At 43.4% G+C, this 14,005-nt stretch overlaps 1 protein-coding gene across 3 annotated transcripts; it reads right to left on the bottom strand.

Annotated features, from left to right (window-relative positions):
* Positions 1 to 506: 506 nt before the first annotated feature.
* LOC128659690 (uncharacterized) lies at positions 507 to 7,803 on the bottom strand. Of its 3 annotated transcripts, XM_053713261.1 has the most exons (3): positions 5,762 to 7,799; positions 3,101 to 3,261; positions 2,165 to 2,312 (listed from the first exon to the last, which is right to left on the bottom strand). In XM_053713261.1, the coding sequence occupies exons 1-3, from the start codon at positions 7,608 to 7,610 to the stop codon at positions 2,295 to 2,297; spliced, it is 2,028 nt and encodes a 675-aa protein (XP_053569236.1). In that variant the 5' UTR covers positions 7,611 to 7,799; the 3' UTR covers positions 2,165 to 2,294. The 3 variants fall into 3 exon arrangements, with proteins under 3 accessions (XP_053569235.1, XP_053569236.1, XP_053569234.1); XM_053713260.1 differs by lacking the exon at positions 3,101 to 3,261 and having other exon boundaries at positions 507 to 2,312; positions 5,762 to 7,795; XM_053713259.1 differs by having other exon boundaries at positions 2,170 to 3,261; positions 5,762 to 7,803.
* Between the last annotated feature and the right edge of the window lie 6,202 nt (positions 7,804 to 14,005).

Raw genomic sequence — 14,005 nt, forward strand, 5'->3', positions numbered from 1 at the left:
TAGGTGTAATTAGTTTAAAATTGTTGTAATAATTTTCTGATGTTTGTAAATATTTTTTTATTTTTTGTAACTTAGTTCTTTTTTATTTTTTGTACTTTAGCTAGTTTATTTAATTGTATTTATTTGTAGGAATTGTGTTTAATTAATTTATTGATAGTGTAGTGTTAGGTTAATTGTAGGTAATTGTAGGTAGTTTATTTAATTAATTTATTGATAGGGTAGTGTTAGGTTTAATTATATCTTAGGTTAGGATTTATTTTACAGGTAAATTTGTTATTATTTTAACTAGGTAACTATTAAATAGTTCTTAACTATTTAATAGCTATTGTACCTGGTTAAAATAATTACAAAGTTGCCTGTAAAATAAATATTAATCCTAAAATAGCTATAATATAATAAGGGATTAAATGCTTACCGGATCCTTCTTCACAGAGGAGAGGATTTAACATAACTTAATTAAATAACTATGTACATGAGAATGTAGTGCGAAATAACCACAGACAAACTTTTATGGGAAAAATTTTGTGACCGTCACAGGCCATAAAATTTTATTAACCTAACAAACTAGATAGAACTGATAGAACTGAAAATATATATGGCGGCATAGAGATCAGATACCCAGAACAGCAGGAGATCACCGGCCCAACGGGAACAGCAGCAGAGGGTTCTCTGCCCAAAGGAGATGACGCTGAGGGGTTGCAGAGATCACGTGACCATCCCTCAAAAGGGAGGAAGGAGGGTTACCGTCACGTGCACGTGAGGGCCTACCCTCCTCCCCGGAAGTCTGGCCATCACTCACCCCTAGCGACCTTCTCCTGCGCAACCGGACCGAGGATCTCCCGCCGCCAGGGTGAAAGAAGATCTTCCACCTAGATAAGGATTCCCTGTTACCAAGCCGTGTAAACCGCATAACAGGGAGAGGAGATCCATATCCTACAGTAATGGCTTATTGGGCCTAGGGTGAGTAGCCATAGCCCTGCCATTAAGGTGCCGTCGAAAATACACATCATTAAAACATTACAAAAGGGGAAGGGAGGGAGGGAAAAAACTGCTTCAGCCAGGATCCGGAGAAGAAGAGGAAGTTGCAAGGGAGAACTTGGCTTATCTACTGGTAAGGAGGGGCCTACCCTAAATTGCAACAATGTTGCACCCAGCACCTTCCCTCTCTCTTCTAACCCACTCTCCTACAGCCTTAACCCTTAGACTGCTCCAGGCTTATACTAAGCCCTACACTGCATTAAGGGATTAAATGCTTACCGGATCCTTCTTCACAGAGGAGAGGATTTAACATAACTTAATTAAATAACTATGTACATGAGAATGTAGTGCGAAATAACCACAGACAAACTTTTATGGGAAAAATTTTGTGACCGTCACAGGCCATAAAATTTTATTAACCTAACAAACTAGATAGAACTGATAGAACTGAAAATATATATGGCGGCATAGAGATCAGATACCCAGAACAGCAGGAGATCACCGGCCCAACGGGAACAGCAGCAGAGGGTTCTCTGCCCAAAGGAGATGACGCTGAGGGGTTGCAGAGATCACGTGACCATCCCTCAAAAGGGAGGAAGGAGGGTTACCGTCACGTGCACGTGAGGGCCTACCCTCCTCCCCGGAAGTCTGGCCATCACTCACCCCTAGCGACCTTCTCCTGCGCAACCGGACCGAGGATCTCCCGCCACAAGGAAGCATTTTAATGGTACCCTTGCCGCCAACCCACAACCCGATTTACAGGAGGGGTAACAGAGCTCTCTGAATGTCCCCTATGAATAAATCCAGCCCCACATCAGAAAGGTGAACTTTATCCCTTCTATATAGCTCGGTTCTATCAGCCGAAATGGCTTCGTGCCGTACCACGAAGCCACCTGACCCAGTGACGGTTTTCGCTACAGACGCATTGATCTTCTTCCTAACCCGGTATGCCGCCGTATGGGCCGACATATGCCTCCAGTGGAGACGGGGTATTATATGGGACCACCCTATCATGACCCCCGGGATGCGTACTCTTAGCCACCCAATGTCTGCCTGCATAACCTTAATCAACTGTAAAACTGGTATGGCCCCCACATCGTTACCCCCTAGGTGAAGAATAATAATGTGAGGCTTCCCCCAGCGTACCAGGGCCTCGGATATGGTTCCTGCTAATTGGGGCCAGCACATCCCCCTATCACCCAACCACCTAACGGATGCCTTGTTGGTAGGGAGACCTAGGGATTGGCCAAATGGGAGGGACGCACAGCGTAGGGAGGCCCAGTGGACAAAGGAGTGGCCCACAATCCAGATTCGCTTCACCCCGGGGGTAGTGCCTGTGGAGACAAACATTTTAGTATCCTGAATTAACATCTAAACATTAAACAATTGGACGGACATAGGTTCTGAAACAATTGGACCGCCAACGCCCAATACGTTTTATGTCCTCGCACGAGGAGCCCGCTTGCGCAGCGTTAGTCGCGGCCCCTATGCGAAAAGAGTGCGGGGCAAGTCTGCTAGCGTCCAGCCCCGCCTGGACTGCCGCCAATTTTAGGACCCTACCGAACTGAAATTTGGAAAGGGATCTGCCGTCCGCATGGACCAGGAATTGCCCCGGGCCAGGCGGCCTTTGAGCCAGGTAAAGATTAACGCAGTTAACCGGGCAGCATGCGCTGTTCACCTGAGGGTGAACGGGGATCCAGGTTCCCTTACCCTCCTGATCTGTCTTTGATCGCGGCAGAAAAAGAAGTAAGGAATCAGGGGCAGCTCTAACATGTTGCAATTGTATACCTGCCCCAGACGCCTGCTTGGAGGGTGCTACTACCTCACTAACTCTAAGAGCGGCGGCAAAGGCCAGATTAAACGCAGTTTTGAAGAGTAGGGCTTCAAAATCTGATCTACAGACCACGTCGAGCGCCAAGAGCAAACGCTCCAGGCGGTCGCGGGTGATGGGTTCGCGCGTGTCTATTTTCCGCTGCTGCGATCTGCCCCAACCCTTGATCACCTGCCTAATAAAAAAGGAATTGGTTGGGTCAGGAATGGCTAATGCCCTATAGAAAAATGAGAGGGCGGCCAATTTGGACTGTATTGCCCCCTGACGGGCCCCAGAGGCATGCAAACTCACCAGCCAATCATGTAAGTTGTCCCTAGACCCCTGAGCAGCGTCGGCTCCCCTGGACGCACAGAAATCGTCCCATTCAGACCACATGCGGGCATAGGCGTGCCAAGTGGATGGTGCTAAGGAGGAGCGGACCAACGGCAGTAAGGCTATCCAGGAAGGACGAGCTGCCAAAGGAAATCAGGACAGCGTAAGCCCACGGCTGCAGCTGTGGGGGCTAACTTGCGAAATGTCGCCCATTCGAATCGTGACAGGGCGTCAGCTACAACATTGTCGACGCCCGGGACATGACGGGCCTGGAACTGGATGTTAAGGTCCAGACAGCGCAACACCAGGTGGCGCAGCAAGGTAATGACCTTTGCTGAGGTGGCTGACAAGTTATTGATCGCAAAGACCACACTGATGTTGTCTGTCCAGAACACAACAGTCCTGTTCGACAACTTCCCACCCCACAGCTCGACCGCCAAGACCACGGGGAATAGCTCCAGGAGAGTCAGGTTTCGAGTAAGGCCCGCCGGGGCCCAGGACTCCGGCCAGGGCTCCGCGCTCCACTCTCCCTGGAAATAGGCCCCGTAACCGTGCGATCCAGCTGCGTCAGTGAAAAGGTGCAGTAACTGGCTAGACATGGGAGGGGTACGCCAGACCCGAATCCCGTTAAATCGCGTGAGAAACTGTTCCCAGACTACCAGGTCAGCCAGCAATTCACTCCCTAGGGTTATCTTTGATTTCGGGTTTGACCTACCACTAAGCTGTCTTTCCAGTCTACGGTTAAAAACCCGACCCATGGGGATAACTCTGCAAGCAAAATTAAGCAAACCTAACAGGGATTGTAACTGTTTCAGGGAAATAACTGCATTAGAGACTGCCGCTCTGACCGCCTCAAGCATGCCCTGAACTTTATCAGGTGGCAACCTACAGAGCCGAGCCTGGGTGTCGATTTCGATTCCCAGGAAAACTAAACAGGACGCGGGGCCTTGCGTTTTGTCCTCTGCTAGGGGCACCCCGAAATGTCTCATGACGCTGCGCATGATGTTCATTGTGGATAAACAATCATCGGAGCCTGCTCTCCCTACAATGAGAAAATCGTCCAGGTAGTGTGCTATGGGATCGCTGCCCACTTCTGAAGCTACGACCCAATGAAGGAAACTACTGAACGCCTCAAACAAGGCGCATGACAAAGAGCAGCCCATGGGCAGGCAGCGATCCACGTAGTACACACCTGCAAACTTACAACCCATTAGATGGAAAACTGAGGGGTGGAGTGGAAGAAGCCTAAATGCCGACTCAATGTCTAGTTTCGCCAATAGAGCACCATGACCCGCCCTCCTGACCAGGTCTAGTGCGCTATCAAAGGATTGATAGCGCACCGAGCTGAGTTGGGGGTCAATGGCATCATTGACTGAGCTACCCTTTGGGTACGACAGGTGCTGAATGAGGCGAAACTTCCCTGGCTCTTTCTTGGGAACCACCCCCAACGGGGAAATGACCAAATCAGGTAAAGGTGGGGCAGCAAAGGGGCCCGCCATTCGCCCTAAAGTCACTTCTTTATTAATTTTATCCCTCACCACTTGGGGGTGTTGGTATGCTGAAATAAGGTTCCTATTAAATCTCTTACCCTTGATTTGCCTAAATGTGGGGATATGAAAACCAAATGAAAAACCCTCCCATAACATACGTGCCGCCGCCTGGTCTGGGTAAGCCCACAACCATGGTGCCATGGCATGTACATTAATTGGCGTTTCCGCCTTTCTGGCCCAAGTTTGCTGAAGGGGGCTTATTGGTCTGGTCCCTTCGCTTGATGCAGTCACTGCCAGGGTGTGGACCAGAGCAGTACCTGCAGACATGTCTGAAGGTGCATGCGCTACCCTTTTCGCATTTTTTGTCCTGGAAGGGCCAGCAGGTTCCCCCCCCGTTTCCTGCTTCTGGTATTGCGAAAGGACTGCTGCGCTGATTGCTGAGTTGAAGTTGCAGCAGCGGGTGCACCCCCTTTTGGGTCCATTCGCTGCCACAACTGGTTGTCAGTAGAGTCAAAAGTCAGGGAAGGATTTCCTGCCATTTTCCTCCTGAACTCAGCATCATATTCCCTCCACACACCTTCACTGTGATTACGCTGAATCCAGTGAATAGTGTCCGTGTATTTTAGGATAGGCAAACTCTGGGAGGGGTACTTTTCGATATAACAGGAGGAAAAAACCCTGAAGCACTGGAGCCACTCATCAAAAGTGTCTGGGCGTTTAAATTTTTTAGGCCCTGTTCCCTCATCGCTCCTCTCTCTCTGCCTATACGCCTCCACCGAAAGGTCAAAGATATTAACATATTTTCCACGGTGGATTCTACTGACCACCTTTTTGCGCAGGTGTCTATGCAATGAGTATATTTTTCCTGGGCTTGCGTCCCCGTAAAGGGCTGCTCGCCTTTCGGAGATGGCCCTGGTAGGGAGAGGTTCAGCTGGCACCTCTGTAGATGGGGTTTGCGGGGCGTTGTTACTGGCGCTGTCCTGCTTAGTATCTGGCTTGACCCCCCTCTTTAAAATTTTCTTAATCATTCTAAACATTTTCTTCTGACCTGCCCCTTGTAAACCCAAGGAAGAGTCAGTCTCAGACCCTGAGTCAGAAGAGGATGAGTCAGAGGAAGAATGGTCATTGTGTGTAAATAAAGCATTCTCACCGTGACTAATGGCAGGAGGTCCCTGACCCATGCTGGAAACGGGCTGGCCTGCTGGCTGGTTTTGGAGGGCGAGTCCTGAAGACCCTTGCTGTGCAGTGGAAGTGGTGGCTGCTGCTCCTGCTGTAATGCTGCTTGGAACTTCTGCATCCGCCCCACTCATGACTGTGGCAGTGTTGGTCCGTGTTTTTGCTGCACTTTGTGATCCAATTGCCCCCTGCAAAAGAGAAAGAATTTGGCGAGCACTTTGCCCAATGGATGTGTCTGGATTATCAGTAGCAAGGGGTGGATGAGCTATATGAAGTGGTGTATGAAATCCCTGACTCACTGACTGTCCATTCGCAGATGTCTGAGCATTCACACCCTGCTGGTCTACAATAGGGTTATGGCATGCCTGGCTTATTGATTGTGCATGGTTTAATGAGTGTGCATGAGCGCCCTGCGTGGCTGCAATGGGGGAGTGGATACCCTGATCAAGGGGTTGTACTCCTTGTATGCCTAACATAATGGGATGTTGTAGCTGGCTTAAAGATTGCCCATTCGCATTATGTATGCCAACCAGGGGTGTATTATATCCCTGAGGAGCTGCTTGTACGTTCACACCATTCAAAGCCGCATTCACACCAATGGGGGATGGTAAATGATGAGACGGTAAATGATGCTCAATGTTTTGATTAACATGCATACTTTGCACATTGCCTTGATTCACATGCAGGCTATTATTAGACACAATATCATGCGGCTGAGCGGCCGCTTGCACTAAACCACTATCAGCCCTGTGTGGGTTAATAACATCGGGAGCGGCCTGCTGAACGGCATTTGCGTTATGTCCCATTTGTATAAACTGTAATGGCCTCATTGCCCTGGAAGGGTTAACTCTGCGTGTCCCCCTACCCCTATCACTGGCTATCTGCCTGGTACTACCTCTTATGATGGAGCGACCCCTTTGATGCCCCTGAGGATTAACGTTCAAATTTGCCGTTCGCTTGCGCAGTTTGCTTGCGCTGTTAATGCCCCTCTGACCCCCCACTGATAACCCGCCAACGGCCAAGGACGGCTCTCGGTGCTCACCTGCGAGTGGCGTTGCCCCGGGAGCCGATGTCCTTGTGACCGCGCGGGAATCTGCCAAGCCGGAAGTGCCGATGTCCGCTTCCGGTGACGTCACTAACATGGCGTTGACACCGGAAGTCGGACCCGGACCACGCGGCTGGCGAAGGAGATCGCTAGGCCCCGGGGGGAGCAGCATAGGCCCTGGGATGGCATGGGCCTCGGGTATGGTGCGACCAGGGGCAAGTCCGGGTGTTGAGGGCTGAGGGGCCGTTACAGGGGCCATGTTCCGGCCGGGCTGGGGACCGCGTGTTGCCACGTGTGGTGCCTCAATGAGAGGTGTGAAAGGGCGATGCCTGCTGGGGGTAGTTAAAGCAGGATCCGGATCCTGACTAGAAGGATCAGGAGGGAAAACAGCTGGTGTCACACTGGGCCCTGGGGAGGCTGCAGCCATAGCGGATATTATGTTTTTCAATAGGTCAGAAACTGCTGACATAGCAGCAGGGGGTACAGCACTTAAAAATGAGGCCTGTACACTATCAAGGGGTAAATTAGCCTGCTGGGTCTGCAATGCTTGAGGTCTGGGGGATTCCTGAGCTAACTCAATATCAATAGGTCCCTGCTCTTCCACATTATGAACCTGGGCTGACACAACAGTAGTATATTGAGTTGGGGGAATGATATCTAAATCCTCCTCAGAAATAGATTGAACACTTATCTTTATTTTTTCTTTTGCAGGTGCAGGAGGTTCCTGTTCCGACTGGTAACGTCTGGGAGGCAGAGTGGAACGCCTGGAACGATGCATAGCTGCACTGGTGATGACAGAACTGCTAAGAAAAAACTGCTTCAGCCAGGATCCGGAGAAGAAGAGGAAGTTGCAAGGGAGAACTTGGCTTATCTACTGGTAAGGAGGGGCCTACCCTAAATTGCAACAATGTTGCACCCAGCACCTTCCCTCTCTCTTCTAACCCACTCTCCTACAGCCTTAACCCTTAGACTGCTCCAGGCTTATACTAAGCCCTACACTGCATTTATAATTTATATTGTAGCTATATTAGGATTTATTTTACAGGTAAGTATTTAGCTTTAAATAGGAATAAGTTATTTAATAAGAGTTAATTAATTTCGTTAGATGTAAATTATATTTAAGTTAGGGGGGTGTTAGTGTTAGGGTTAGACTTAGCTTTAGGGGTTAATACATTTATTAGAATAGCGATGAGCTCCGGTCGTCAGATTAGGGGTTAATAATTGAAGTTAGGTGTCGGCGATGTTAGGGAGGGCAGATTAGGGGTTAATACTATTTATGATAGGGTTAGTGAGGCGGGTTAGGGGTTAATAACTTTATTATAGTAGCGGTGCGGTCCGCTCGGCAGATTAGATGTTAATAAGTGTAGGCAGGTGTCGGCGACATTGTGGGGGGCAGATTAGGGGTTAATAAATATAATATAGGGGTCGGCGATGTTAGGGCAGCAGATTAGGGGTACATAGGGATAACGTAGGTTGCAGCGGTTTACGGAGCGGCAGATTAGGGGTTAAAAAAAATATGCAGGGGTCAGCGATAGCGGGAGCGGCAGATTAGGGGTTAATAAGTGTAAGGTTAGGGGTGTTTAGACTCGGGGTACATGTTAGAGTGTTAGGTGCAGACGTAGGAAGTATTTCCCCATAGGAAACAATGGGGCTGCGTTAGGAGCTGAACGCTGCTTTTTTGCAGGTGTTAGTTTTTTTTTCAGCTCAAACAGCCCCATTGTTTCCTATGGGAGAATCGTGCACGAGCACGTTTTTGAGGCTGGCCGCGTCCGTAAGCAACTCTGGTATCGAGAGTTGCATTTGCGGTAAAAATGCTCTACGCTCCTTTTTTGGAGCCTAACGCAGCATTTGTTTGAACTCTCGATACCAGAGTTAAATTTATGGTGCGGCCAGAAAAAAGCCCGCGGAGCGTTAACAGCCCTTCTACCGCCAAACTCCAAATCTAGGCCTAAATTAATCCTATTTAAAACTAAATACTTACCTTTAAAATAAACCCTAATATAGCTACAATATAAATAATAATTATATTGTAGCTATCTTAGGATTTATTTTTATTTTACAGGCAAATTTCAATTTATTTTAACTAGGTACAATAGCTATTAATAGTTATTAACTATTTAATAGCTTACCTAGCTAAAATAAAGAGACATTTACCTGTAAAATAAATCCTAACCTAAGTTACAATTACACCTAACACTACACTATACTTTAATAAATTATTCCTATTTAAAACTAAATACTTACCTGTAAAATAAACCCTAAGATAGCTACAATATAATTAATAATTATATTGTAGCTATCTTAGGCCTAGATTTGGAGTTCGGCGGTAGATGGGTTGCTAACGCCACGCGTGTTTTATGTCTAACGCACGGCATTGTTTGACTCCGGTATTTAGAGTTTAAAACAGACCATCTAACGATGCTCCTAACGCGTGTATGTCACACGCGTAATACTGCCCGCGTAAGACAGTCTCCCATAGAGATCAATGGGAAAGGAAAAAAATAGCTTTTTTCACCTAACACTCGATCTCGCGAGAATACGCACAGCTCGGTCATATGACGCATACCACATCATGCACAACAATAACACGGCGCAAATGTCACAACAACAATCAATCAACAAAGCACACAAGCATTACACATTCACAAACGGGGGGATTTGAAATAAAATTTAATACGGGGAATACGCATATACTTTAAGATGCGGAAAATCGCAAAATAACAACAAGGAATAAAAAATATATACATACACTAGAAAAATAATCGCATTCAATATCACTATATATTAGGACAAACATACATATACAACACTTCACTAATAACACACCATCGCAAATTCACATTTAAAAAGAATGCTATTGGACAATGTTAGAGAAAACGACCACTATGACATCATCGCATTCTACACATTCCACAAATACTAACTCCAAATGAGCATGCGCAAATTCACACAACTAATACACATTGCACTAATATTAATTGCTAATAAAGCACACCTGAACACTAATTTCAAGGGAAATCGGTACATCATTAAACATTTACACAGGGTATATAAGCACCACACAAGCAGGGCTTCTTTGACTGTGTTGCTGTTGGGTCTTTGGAGATTGGAGGTTTAATATTAGAGAGTTCGTGAATTATTGTGAGTGAGTTAGTGTTAGCGTGAGAGAGTCAGTTGTTAGTGTTATCGTGAGTGAGTTAGTGGGAGTTAGTGGGAGTGGGAGAGAGTCTGTTAGTGGGAGTGGGAGTTGTTAGTGAGAGTTGTTAGTGGGAGCGTCAGTTAGTGGTAGTTAGTGAGAGTTAGTGGGAGTGTTTGTTAGTGAGAATTAGTAGTAGTGTGTTAGTGAGAATTAGTAGTAGTGTGAGTTAGCGAGCGAGTGATTTTTCTGTATACGTAACACATTTACACGTACTTACATTAGCAATTTAAATATTTTAATTATACTGTGGTAGGCACACCTATCCTTAAACATTTTGGCATTGAGGACAAGCTGTGTAAACATAGCAACCTGAAGAAATTACATTCCCACTGGGTTAGACAAGAGATAATGTATAAACATTTGTACATTAATTGTTGGATCCAAGTAGTGGTGATTGGTATATGTAGTGATATCCAATTAAAGGGACACTGAACCTAAATATTTAATTGACTGATTCAGATAGAGCATGACATTACAAATATTTAAAAATTACACATATTCTTTAAATGTTTGAATTCTATAGCTAGATTTTGAATGCAAGAATGTCGGTTTTTAGGGCAGGCCATATTTGTTTATCAACTTTGTTTGTCCCTGCTGGTTGATGGATACATTCATCCAACAATAAAGAAATGATGTCCACAATTATTTTATTTTTTAAAATAATTATAGGCATTTCTTTGTTTCAATAAAGATATCAAGAGAATGAAGAATAATTCATAAGAGTAGTAAATTATAAATTTGATTAACATTGCATGCTCTATTTGAATCACAATAGAAAATATTTTCCTTCAGTGTACCTTTAAGTATCTTATAATGTTGATTTTGAATGATACTTACAGCTGTGCCTGGGAAGGACAATCCGACACCCAGGACAATGAAGGTTGAGACAGGGGGGAGGGATGGGATTGGGTTGGGGAGGGATGGGATTGGCTTGGGGAGGGATGGGATTGGCTTGGGGAGGGATGAGCTGATGCTCCGGGGTAGGCCGTACAGCTGGGGAGTGGGGAGTTGGGGTCTGGGCAGCTGTACGGGCCATAATACGGGGAGAGCGGCGAAGGGGGTTGTATGGGCGTTTTTTGGGAGGGGCAGGAAATGATAAATGGGAAGGGCCGGCAGGGGTCTGGGCATGGGCAGGAGTCTGGGCATGGGCAGTGGTCTGTGCATGGGCAGGGGTCTGGGTCTGGGCAGGGGTCTGGGTCTGGGCAGGGGTCTGTGACTGGGTCTGGGCAGGGGACTGGGCAGGGGCGGAAACCAGATGACCAGAAGTGGTGGATCCATCTGAAAATTTAATAAATATATATTAACATCTCATACATCATGAAATCAAATCAACGCATTTCAAATTGATTATGTTCTCAATATACTTAGAAGTGTGTTTGAATTTGTAAACAATTATGAAATGAGGATATGGTATGCATATAGGCACTCAGATGAATATCAATTACTGTCTGTACAATTATAACATTATTATTGTGTTTTGGCCTGGAATATGCATGTGACATAATGATGGCATGAATTATACATTTTTTAAAAATAAAAATATTTCATGCTGCCTGATATAGAAAGGGGGCAGTAGTGTATTTGAACAGACAAATAATATTCCTTTTTAAAGTGCAAAAGCTGTAGACTTTGAATGTCTTCAATGAAATGATTTCAAATAAAGCAACATGTTGGAAACATGATAGATATATTTCACATACCATTAGACTCCAAGGCAGCCTCTTCCTCCTCCGTCACATATGTTAAATCAATCTCTGTAAAACATAACATGTTGTGTACACGTTAAGAACAGATATTATAACATATGTTACTGTTGTTCAAAGACACACATCAATGTTGCATTAAAGATATACACACCCAAAGTTATGATTTACATCATTTTGATGGAGCATACAAATTACATTAGATTTGTTATTCTTAATGATTCATATTTTCGATGTATTGTTTGTATTAATTTACAAATCATAAAAGCATAGTACATAGAACATTTAAGATTTCTCATGTGTGTATCACTTGATGACTGTTGTCAAAAAAGAACATGGAAACAAACATATGCTATACATCTTCTGAATAACAAATGTGTAGACTAATAAAGTTTTAATTATTAATCTTTCAATATTAAAAGAAAATTAATATATAATCAGAAGAGAAAATTATATGTTTGTTTCAAATGTTATGCTTCATCAGAATCATGCTCATAATATTGATTACCAATACACATTCAATGACATATAAATGAGTCAATGGACTTACCAGGAGACCGCAAAGGCGGCTCTATGTCACTGCTGGATTCCTGTGGGCTCACCACACCAACTCTCTCTATGAATGATATAGATATATATTAGGAAACACATTTGGGATATCACTAAATCACATCTGTATCGAATTTTAAGATTAATCAACTTGAAAATGTGAAGAATAGAGCAGTCATTAAACCAGAAAATGCTTGATTGAATCAAGGGGATTCTGTTAAAAATGATGTATTGAACATATGTTTAATTTCAGACTATATTAGACATCAAACTCATCTCATACGATGCTATTGCATATCTAAATATACCCATTGATCAATGTTCTTAAAAGAATACACACAAACCACATTTTGAAGAGCAGCTGTTGACAAATCTAAACAAACACATGTGGCACATCGAGCCATTTGTGCAATGTACAGTAATCTTGTTTAGGACACAACACATATTTATCACAATACAAAACCAAATTGATTAGTACAAATATGTAATCATGGTGCTGTTAGAGTATGCTGATATCTATAAAGTAACTCCAACAGTGAATATGTGAATTATATATCAATATTGTTTAATCCAAAGAATGTAAAGATGAATGAATCTATTGTTTATTAAAGGGACACTGACATGATTAATTTAAATCATTGATTTCTCTGTTCAAACTGTTCAAAATGATTTAACATTGACTCCTATTATAATTTTAATGTTGCTACATTTTAATCTTAAAGGCAGATAAGCAATATTGTATTCAATAAATATTGTTTGTTGAAGGTATCCACCAATCATCAATAAAAACCCAGGTTGTTCAACCAAAATTGAGATGCAGATAAACGTACATTCTTGATTTTAAAATACATTTAGCAATAGAATATTTCACATATGATGATAGTATTATATTTAAATGTTTATTAATATTGCATACTCTATCTGAATGACAACATTAATAATAGTAGATCAGTATCCCTTTAATATAAAATTATATTGATTTGACAATGTTGGTGTTAATGAATTCTCTACTCCATATGTTGATGTAATCAATGGGATTGAGCATGCAATTCAAATCTAATATGTTATTTAAGGATATCCGAAGAATTATTTAATTTTCATCTATTAAAGGGACATTACATATAAATATTGAACAATGTGGATTTAGTATGTAATGTTCTGTCCATGTTTCTAAGACAAATGTCAATTAAAATGAGACATACCATACTGTGACAAGCCCTGCCTTAAGGATCCAGCAGCAACATCCATATCTGTAATATATTAAATGAGGATTGCATATCATTAATACAAATCATGCCATGTTTAAAATCTTTACATTATTAGCAAATCAATTTTAAACTATTAATCCTTTGGTAGTCCCATGAGTTAATTGTTTCCTCAATTCAATTCATGATAAATATATCCTGTACTCTTATTTTCAATCAGTTGTGTTGTTTATTGTAGCTTTAATTATTTTTTGGTGTTATTTCATTCTCATCAATTGATGGGCATATGTTATAATTTATTTGGATTCTTCTTTTTTTATTATGTATAATATTGAAAATAAGAATACTGTATTCTTCACATATATAATAATTCACATTTCATTTTGACCAACATGTATAAAGCAATGCCACTTACAGCAAAGCCATGTTAACGTGTATGCGCAATTCCATTTTCGCGATCATTGCGCAATGATTCAAATCGGATTTAAGCATCCGTCATTTGACCAACATGTATAAA

This window comes from Bombina bombina, chromosome 5 (assembly GCF_027579735.1).
Source record: "Bombina bombina isolate aBomBom1 chromosome 5, aBomBom1.pri, whole genome shotgun sequence".
Classification (NCBI taxonomy): domain Eukaryota; kingdom Metazoa; phylum Chordata; class Amphibia; order Anura; family Bombinatoridae; genus Bombina; species Bombina bombina.